Below are 11,610 nucleotides of genomic sequence, written 5' to 3'. Positions count from 1 at the left end.
ACCGGGCCCTATACATTATATATACACACCCATCACATGTACTGTACACTCACCGGGGCCCTATACATTATATACTCACCCATCCCATGTACTGTACACATCACAGGGCCCTATACATTATATATACCACCCATCACATGTACTGTACACATCACCGGGCCCTATACATTATATATACACACCCATCACATGTACTGTATACATCACCAGGGCCCTATACATTATATATACACACCCATCACATGTACTGTATACATCACCTGGGCCCTATACATTATATAACACACCCATCACATGTACTGTACATCACCGGGCCCTATACATTATATATACACACCCATCACATGTACTGTATACATCACCTGGGCCCTATACATTATATATACACCCCATCACATGTACTGTACATCACCGGGCCCTATACATTATATACACACCCATCACATGTACTGTATACATCACCGGGCCCTATACATTATATACACCCCATCACATGTACTGTATACATCACCGGGCCCTATACATTATATACACACCCATCACATGTACTGTATACATCACCGGGGCCCTATACATTATATACACACCCATCACATGTACTGTACATCACCGGGGCCCTATACATTATATACACACCCATCACATGTACTGTATACACATCACCGGGGCCCTATACATTATATACACACCCATCACATGTACTGTATACATCACCGGGCCCTATACATTATATACACACCCATCACATGGACTGTTACACAACCGGGCCCTAAGTAATACATCACCGGGCCCTATACTTATATTACCACACCCATCACTGTACTGTATACATCACCGGGGCCCTATACATTATATACACACCCATCACATGTACTGTATACATACCAGGGCCCTATACATTATATATACACACCCATCACATGGACTGTATACATCACCAGGGCCCTATACATTATATATACACACCCACACATGTACTGTACACATCACCGGGGCCCGATACATTATATATACACACCCATCACATGTACTGTATACATCACCAGGGCCCTATACATTATATATACACACCCATCACATGTACTGTATACATCACCTGGGCCCGTATACATTATATATACACACCCATCACATGGACTGTATACATCACCAGGGCCCTATACATTATATATACACACCCATCACATGTACTGTATACATCATCGGGGCCCTATACATTATTATACACACCCATCACATGGACTGTATAACATCACCTGGGCCCTATACATTATATATACACACCCATCACATGGACTGTATACATCACCTGGGCCCTATACATTATATATACACACCCATCACATGTACTGTATACATCACCGGGGCCCTATACATTATATATACACACCCATCACATGGACTGTATACATCACCGGGGCCCTATACATTATATATACACACCCATCACATGTACTGTATACATCACCGGGGCCCTATACATTATATATACACACCCATCACATGTACTGTATACATCACCAGGGCCCTATACATTATATATACACACCCATTACATGTACTGTATACATCACCTGGGCCCTATACATTATATATACACACCCATCACATGGACTGTATACATCACCAGGGCCCTATACATTATATATACACACCCATCACATGTACTGTATACATCACCGGGGCCCTATACATTATATATACACACCCATCACATGGACTGTATACATCACCTGGGCCTATACATTATATACACACCCATCACATGGACTGTAGACATCACCAGGGCCCTATACAGTATATATACACACCCATCACATGTACTGTATACATCACCGGGCCCTATACATTATATATACACACCCATCACATGTACTGTATACATCACCTGGGCCCTATCATTATATATACACACCCTCACATGTACTGTAGCACATCACCTGGGCCCTATACATTATATATACACACCCATCACATGGACTGTATACATCACCTGGGCCCTATACATTATATATACACACCCATCACTGTACTGTATACATCACCAGGGGCCCTATACATTATATATACACACCCATCACATGGACTGGTACACATCACCGGGGCCCTATACCTTATATATACACACCCATCACATGGACTGTATACATCACCATGGGCCCTATACATTATATATACACACCCATCACATGTACTGTATACATCACCGTGGGCCATATACATTATATATACACCCATCACATGTACTGTATACATCACCGGGCCCTATACATTATATATACACACCCATCACATGTACTGTATACATCACCTGGACCCTATACATTATATATACACACCCATCACATGTACTGTATACATCACCGGGGCCCTATACATTATATATACACACCCATCACATGGACTGTATACATCACCTGGGCCCTATACATTATATATACACACCCATCACATGGACTGTATACATCACCAGGGCCCTATACATTATATATACACACCCATCACATGGACTGTATACATCACCTGGGCCCTATACATTATATATACACACCCATCACATGTACTGTATACATCACCCGGTGCCCTATACATTATATATACACACCCATCACATGTACTGTATACATCACCAGGGCCCTATACATTATATATACACACCCATCACATGTACTGTATACATCACCTGGGCCCTATACATTATATATACACACCCATCACATGGACTGTATACATCACCAGGGCCCTATACATTATATATACACACCCATCACATGTACTGTATACATCACCGGGGCCCTATACATTATATATACACACCCATCACATGGACTGTATACATCACCTGGGCCCTATACATTATATATACACACCCATCACATGGACTGTATACATCACCAGGGCCCTATACATTATATATACACACCCATCACATGTACTGTATACATCACCGGGGCCCTATACATTATATATACACACCCATCACATGGACTGTATACATCACCGGGGCCCTATACATTATATATACACACCTATCACATGTACTGTACACATCACCGGGGCCCTATACATTATATATACACACCCATCACATGGACTGTACACATCACCGGGGCCCTATACATTATATATACACACCCATCACATGTACTGTATACATCACCGGGGCCCTATACATTATATATACACACCCATCACATGTACTGTACACATCACCGGGGCCCTATACATTATATATACACACCATCACATGTACTGTACACATCACCGGGGCCCTATACATTATATATACACACCCATCACATGTACTGTATACATCACCGGGGCCTATACATTATATATACACACCCATCACATGTACTGTATACATCACCGGGGCCCTATACATTATATATATACACACCCATCACATGGACTGTATACATCACCGGGGCCTATACATTATATATACACACCCATCACATGTACTGTACACATCACCGGGGCCCTATACATTATATATACACACCCATCACATGTACTGTATACATCACCGGGGCCTATACATTATATATACACACCCATCACATGTACTGTGCACATCACCGGGGCCCTATACATTATATATATACACACCCATCACATGGACTGTATACATCACCAGGGCCCTATACATTATATATACACACCCATCACATGTACTGTATACATCACCGGGGCCATATACATTATATATACACACCCATCACATGTACTGTATACATCACCGGGGCCCTATACATTATATATACACACCCATCACATGTACTGTATACATCACCAGGGCCCTATACATTATATATACACACCCATCACATGTACTGTATACATCACCGGGGCCCTATACATTATATATACACACCCATCACATGTACTGTATACATCACCAGGGCCCTATACATTATATATACACACCCATCACATGTACTGTATACATCACCGGGGCCCTATACATTATATATACACACCCATCACATGTACTGTATACATCACCTGAATATCTAAAAAATGTTACGCATTTGGATTCCGTGAGGGGTCTGGTGAGTTCATGTGAGATTTTATTTTTTGACACAAGTTAGTGGAATATGAGACTTTGTAAGAAAAAACAAAAAAAAATAAAAAAATCAATTTCCGCTAACTTGTGCCCAAAAAAATTTCTGAATGGAGCCTTACAGGGGGGTGATCAATGATCACCCCCGTAAGGCTCCATTCAGACGTCCGTATGTGTTTTGCGGATCTGCAAAACACGGACACTGCAGATCCGCAAAACACATACGGACATCTGAATGGAGCCTTCCAGGGGGGTGATCAATGACAAGGGGGTGATCAGGGAGTCTATATGGGGTGATCAGGGGGTTAATAAGCGACGGGTGTTTTGTGGTACTTTACAGAGCTGCCTGTGTCCTCTGGTGGTCGATCCAAGCAAAAGGGACACCAGAGGACCAGGTAGCAGGTATATTAGACGATGTTATCAAAACAGCGTCTAATATACCTTTTAGGGGTTAAAAAAAAAAAAACGCATCTACAGCCTGCCAGCGAACGATCGCCGCTGTCAGGCAGTAGGTCAGCTAGTTTACCTGCACTTCCTGTGCGCGCGTTCACAGGAAATCTCGCGTCTCGCGAGATGACGCGCCGGCGCGTCCAGGAGGAATAACAGGGCCGCCGCAAAGACACAATCCTGCGTGCTGCGGTCCTGAGCTGGTTAAAGATGGAACAACTACAATTTGTACTGGATTATGTATGTATTCACACACAATTATTTTTATTTTATCTAATTATTATTTACAGATGACCGGAACTGCCATGGGCACCAGATTCGCCCCCAGCTATGCCAACCAGTTTATGGCCGCCTGGGAATTACACCTAAGCTGGGGTCGAGCCTGGTGCTCCGGCGACGGTACATCGACTACGTTATTTTGATTTGGAGAGACAGACATGAGGAGACAATAACCGCACCATGGATGAACCAGGTGCAGAGTATGTAATAATTGTAGGGTCACAAAGGTCAATAGAAAAACTGTAAAAGTAACATCAAATACAAAACACCTTTAAGTAGAAGATTGGGGAAACACTGACATACAGTCGTGAAGCGGTAAATTATATTTTACAGTGTCCGTGTACGAAACAGTACATGGGTCGCACAGGGAGGAAACTCAGGATTAGGAAACACATCAACAACATTAGAAAAGGATACGAAAAACACACAGTTTCCCATCATTCTAAGCGACATCTAACCAGTCATCCCGCAGGTCTGAAATATGCGGCCATTCAAACCGATTTCATATCTAAGATGTCTGGATATAAATCCAGGATGATCTACGAATTTGGATCACTAGCACCTGTGGGACTCAATTCAGAATCAGAGATTTTCGGGTTCCTATGAATGATGTAGTGGTAGGCATGCATGACACGTCGGCGCGCGATTATACAGCGTCCCCCACCGCACCAACACCCTCTCAAATACCAGAAGTCTCCAATCAAGTGAGCTTTATTTTCAATCCTTATATTTTTATTTTGTCATTTTTCGTAGATTTATCATTTCCTACAACTTCCATCTACCTCTATACTTTAGTATTTTTCTTACTTTACGTTTCCCCACAAACCCATATACATGAAAGTGTTTACAAAATGCTTAATATGCACTATATAGTCGGAATATGGGAAGAAATCGCAATAAGCGACTAGAGATGCGCCACATTAACTACATGCCCGGACTATTCAGCAAATACTAATGCTCGTAGAAGAGATTATATAACTGGGACGCAGGTATAAAGGACAGCTTACTATTTCCAGCAAAATTAAGGGTGGACTATAAAGGAAAGAGTGTGTTCTCTCAGGCACCGGAGGAGGTTAGCGAGCGGGCGGATGGGAAGGGCCTTTGAGGCTGGGGGTGGTAGAGGGGAAAGGAGCTGATATGCTAGGTCAGTGATGGCGAACCTATGGCACGGGTGCCAGAGGCGGCACTCAGAGCCCTCTCTGTGGGCACCCGCGCCTTGGAAAAAGTCTATGGCGTACCAATATGCTTTAGACTTTTCCTGCCATTCATCAGCACAGGACGCACTATGAAGAGCACAAGCGGCGCACTGAATGTAGGCTATTAAGCCATTATAGCTACATGATAAAGTACATGGAAGATATACTATATTGGTATTCAGGTTAAATTGCCGTGTTGGCACTTTGCAATAAATAAGTGGGTATTTGGTTGCAGTTTGGGCACTCGGTCTCTAAAAGGTTCACCATCACTGTGCTAGGTTATGGAGTCGCCCCGACTGCTGTATAGCAGAGGGGGAGACTATTTAGGGGGGGGGGGGGGTATTCATGGGAAGAGGGAGAGGGGATGTGTTTTTTTCTCTTTTTTGGATTTGTTTGCCCCTCCCTCTCTGCTAGATGGTCAGGGTTGTTGCATTGAATGTTAGAGGTCTGCGCGAGAGAGTTAAGAGATTTGCCATCCTGGAGTGGTTGAAGAGGTTCTTGCCAGCCATCATTTGCCTCCAAGAGACCCACTTGGATAAGGAATCACTGGTTGGAGAAGAGATGGATCGCGGAGGGGTATCACTCTGTATATACTACTTATTCTAGAGGAGTGTCAATATTGGTACACAATAAGATTAATTTCGAGTGTGTTGTTTGTGAGGCCGATGACTATGGCAGGTACCTCTTTTTACACTGTAACATTGAAGGGATTAAAACTGTAATTGCTAATATATATATTCCACCGCCATATAAGCCAGATGTTCTGTATCAATTGCACAGATTTATGTTGAACAGACAGGAGTGTGTAATGATTGCGATAGGAGATTATAACGCGGTAATGGATCCACTCAGGGATAGAACGTCTAGCAGAGGAGGAAGAGCACAAAATGGAGATTTTTTTTTAAGTAGCCCAGGAATTTAATTGGGTTGATGTTTGGCGTTTCCAGAACCCGGATGAAGCCATGTATTCCTGCTATTCTAAAACACATCAAACCTGGTCTGGAATAGATATGGTCTTGGGGAATAAAAACGTAATGTCCCAAAACAAGATTAGGATAAAGTATGTACCCATGGCCCTATCAGATCACACCGCACTGGATAAAAAGAATACTCTGCCATCCTCTAAGTTTAACCCTCGTTGGTTATCTCTGATTTTAGATAAAGAGAGTATAGCTGAAGAACTTAAATCTTTTTTTAAGGAAAAGGAGGACTCTGCAAGTAGATTAATTGTTTGGGACATCGCTAAGGCATACCTGAGGGGTTTGTTGTTTAAAAAGGTGATCCATTGGACAAAAAATACTAGAGAAAGTGGCAATGTACTGGAAAACAAACTACAAAAAGCTAGGATAGCCTGATTGTAATAAGAAAGCCTGGGAGGAGGAACTGGGAAAGTCCAAAATACATCATTTAGAAAGAAGTTGGAAAGAACTACTCTTCCAGGGGATGCGGTCAGCCTCCGAGGGTGAAAAGGTGGGTCAAATCTTAGCAAATATAGTAAGAAATCAAAGAGGGAAATCCTGGATTGGTGCGATTAGGGATAGAACGGGTGAAATAACTAGAACACTGGAAGACACTAAAAAAGTGTTAAAGGAATATTTCCTGGAATTATATAAATCCCGGGTACAATATTCAAAACAAGATTTAGATTTATATCTAGACCAGATCACTTTCAGAGAGATATCCCAGGCCCAAAAAGAATATTTAGAAAAAGAAATAACGGTGGCGGAAATAAATGAGGTTCTGGGGAAGGTAAAACCAGAAAAAGCACCAGGTGGCGATGGGCTCCCCTTTAAAAATATACTAAACCTTTTCTCAGGTGTTAGTACAAGAGTTAGAAATAACACTGAATGAGGCCCAAAGACTAGGCGATCTACCGGACTCCATGAAAGAGGCAATTATCACATTAATTCCAAAAAAGGGGAAAGAAAAATTAGATCCCGGGTCATATAGGCCAATATCTCTTTTAAACACGGATGTGAAAATTTTGGCAAAGGTCCTGGCTGATAGGCTGTCGAAGGTTATTAAAGTAGTAATAAACGAAGATCAGACCGGCTTTATACCTGGTAGGACGATCTACTCAAATATAGGAAGGCTATTTCTTAATATTGAAGCCAACAGATTAGAAGCGGGGGAGAAAGCGGTACTTTCACTAGATGCCCAAAAGGCATTTGATTGTATTGGATGGGAGTACCTATGGGCAGTACTAAAAAGGATCGGTATAGGGGAGGGATTTATAGGATGGATTCAGCTCATATATTCCAATCCAAGGGCTAGAGTGATGGTGGATGGGAGCCTGTCCCTGCCCTTGCCCTCCACCGGGGCACCAGGCAGGGATGCCCTCTCTCCCCATTACTATTCGCTATTGCAATAGAACCACTGGCAAGTATAAGAGATGATAGTGAGATTAAAGGGTTTCCATACGCGGGTGGAGAAGAAAGATTATTAATGTATGCGGACGATATTTTATTGTTTTTGCACAATACTGGGGATCAGTTTAACAGAGTAATAGAAATAATTGATGGGTTTTTTCTGGTTTAAATATTAATTGGGGGAAATCACACATGTTGTTACTAGGAGAGGGACAGCCACAGGGCGATGCAAGGGTTCATGTCCTTGAGGAGCAGGAGAGTTTCAAGTACTTAGGGATACAAATTTCTGGAAATGTAGAAGAAGATTATGAAAAATTTAATGTACTCCGTCTAATAAAAGAACTCAGAAGTAGGGTACATATCTGGAAAAGATCACCAATATCAATATATGGACGGGTAAACTTAATAAAAATGGGTTTTCTTCCAAAAATACTCTGTTCTACAAAATGCCCCATTGAGATTACCGCAGAATATTTTTAAGTTGCTCGACAGCCTAATGGGGGACTTTATTTGGAAAGGTGCTACACCGCGGATAAAGAAAGAAGTGCTTCAGCTCCCAGTGCGAGAGGGAGGACTAGCCGTCCGAACTGGTTTTTATTATTTAATAACACAATATGGTCACATAAAAGGTAGTCTAAATGTTATAGTGGGTAAGCGGGAAGTAAATAGATTGGGGTGGAAAGAGGAGTGGAACTACCTAGAGGTGTTGGAGTCAGGTAGATTGGGGAAAAATACTACAAGTAATAGAATATTAAACTCACTGGACTATATATGGGTGGAAATGAAAAAAAGATTGGAGATTAAAGGTTTTTTGCACTATACACCTATTTGAAAAAAAGTAACTACAAATGATTAGGACCTATATAGACTGGGACAAAAAGGGGATAAAATATCTCGACCAGATATTTGAGGGGGATAAGTTGAAGGACTTCAATACACTGGTGAGGGAGTTCGGGATCCCCCAAAAGGATATGTACAAATACTTCCAGCTCAGGAACGCGCTGCGGATGGGGAAGCAGTTGGATAAGTATAGAAAGGAAAAATCAGACAAGCTGTCCAAATCTACTAATGGAGGGGAAAGAGGAGGAACAACTGCAAGGAGATACAAGATTTTGATGGGGGCAAAGAGTAAATGGACCATAATGCTCGCCGGGAAAAAGTGGGAGAGTGAATTACCCTTTTCTACGGAAGAGAAATGGAAAGATGCCCTGAGTACTTATGCTGGGGTCTCGGATAGGGGCTCACACAAGATCTCACCGTTTTTCATAGTGTATAGATTACACAGATCTCCGTGGATGTTGAATAGAATGGGCGCGTGTACCTCAGATAAGTGCCCAAAATGTCGGGGAGATAGAGCAGACTTAACACACTGTTTCTGGAGATGCCCCAGATTGTTCAGATATTGGACAGAAATAGCAGAGACCGTATTCTCAATTTTGAAGGTTCAAATATCCGAAGATCCAGTGACTTGTATTTTAGGGGCAACCGAACATTTAAAGTTAAATAAAAAGATAAGATTAGTCCTTAGTAAAGTATTATTTCAAGCTAGACTTCTCATACTTAGGCAATGGGTAAAAGAAGATCCCCCGACAGTGGCGCAGTGGAGAAGAGCGGGTGATGGAGGGCCATAGTAAAAAATCACAAAACCTTGAGGAATTATGGAAAAATTGGCTGGGCATGTGTTAGAGAAAATTTTTTATTTTTTTTTCTCCCCTCTCTCTCTCTTCCTCTAGGGTGGTGGGTGGGTATTTAATAAACGGGATTAATAAGGGAGTAAAAAAAATCCTTTGTGATTTTGTAATGTTAATTGTTAATTTGGATATTTTCTACTGTTAAAGTTGATGTGTTTTATGTATAAATGTTCCTATGAGATTGAAATAAAAAGATATATAAAAAAAAAACAAAAAAAAAAAAAACACACTACATCCCCCTCCCCCATAGGAAAATCGCAATGTGTGTGTGGTGACTTTTATAGGTCTCCAACAGGAGGGTATAATGGGAAATTATAGCACATAAACGAAATCGCAACGTATGAATGCGAGTGCACCGCTATAGAGTGCAGATAGAAGAAAATGGTAACAAGTCAATGTGAATGATGGCCCGGTCCAGCTTTTTAACATGTCGAGACAATTGAGTCCGGTCCAGATTTTAGAAGAAGAGGTGAACTCAATATAAGGAGTAATCCGTGCCTCTTTCTAAAAATACCGTGCAATGCATGATCTGAAACCATGACGGCGTAGTGTTCTACTGACAGTGACCTCTGACCTGTGGTCCCCGCTCTCCTCATGTCATTGACCAGCTCCTCCCTTGTAGTTCTGGTCTGATTCCTCACCTTTCTTATCATCAGTGATACCCCCACGAGGTGAGATCTTGCATGGAGCCCCAGTCCGAGGAGACTGACAGTCGTCTTCGGCCTCTTCCATTTTCTAACAATTGCTCCAGCAGTTGATCTATTTTCACCAAGCTGCTTGCCAATTGCCCCGTAGACCTTTCCAGCCTTGTGGAGGTCCACAGTTTGGTCTCTGGTGTCGTCTGACCGCTCTTTGGTCTTGCCCATGGTAGTAGTTGGCGTCTGACTGACTGTGGGGTGGACAGGGGTCTTTACAGAGCTCAGACAGGTGCTGCCAAGTTAGATTAATGAGTGGAGCAGAGGTGGACTTTTTAAAGGCAGAGTGTGAGGATTTTGGATTATTTTTTCATTCCTGCCATATTCTCCAGGAGTGGGCAGAGGAAATCAAACTTCACAGGAGGGTCCTGCTTCAAACTGCAGCCAGATAGCAGAGCTCAGAGAACTCCACAGGAGGTCCTGGCCAAGCAGGCCACTTAGTACCTTTTCTCACCTCCAATCAGACAGCAGAGATCCTGCAGGAAAACTTCCCTGCAGGGGGTCTAGGCCATTCCCCAGTTCAATCTAATTATCAGACATCATAAAACCGTCGATTCATAAGGAATTATGAATCGCCCGTCCATCACAGACATAAACCAGGTACATATTTGTGTCCCTGTGGCCACGATAAACAGGCCCGTGGTCATAGTTTGATGGTGGGATGCCAGGGAAGGGAGATATACATATCTCTCCACAGAAACCAAATAACGACACCATGCTTGGAATATACTGGTAGCCGGAACCCAGGCAGATCCATCGGTCCCAGAACCACCTCCCTGCGACATTCTGGTCTGGAAGCATGAGCCCTAATCAGTTTTGTGGCTCATTTGCTGCCAGCCCCAGAAGAGGGAAGGTGGACTCCTCCTA

At 42.5% G+C, this 11,610-nt stretch overlaps 1 protein-coding gene across 1 annotated transcript in view; it reads right to left on the bottom strand.

The window, feature by feature from the left end:
• The window catches only part of MEIOSIN (meiosis initiator), a 40,536-nt gene extending 29,622 nt beyond the window's left edge, over window positions 1-10,914 (bottom strand). Inside the window, exon 1 of the mRNA XM_044277595.1 lies at window positions 10,818-10,914. Within this exon, the coding sequence (XP_044133530.1) occupies window positions 10,818-10,914 (97 nt within the window). The remainder of the gene's footprint in view (window positions 1-10,817) is intronic.
• Between the last annotated feature and the right edge of the window lie 696 nt (window positions 10,915-11,610).

The sequence above is a fragment of the Bufo gargarizans genome, chromosome 1, assembly GCF_014858855.1.
Source record: "Bufo gargarizans isolate SCDJY-AF-19 chromosome 1, ASM1485885v1, whole genome shotgun sequence".
NCBI classification, from domain to species: Eukaryota; Metazoa; Chordata; class Amphibia; order Anura; family Bufonidae; genus Bufo; species Bufo gargarizans.
Note: the sequence above shows the minus strand (reverse complement) of the source record. Positions and strands in the feature narration are given on the sequence as shown.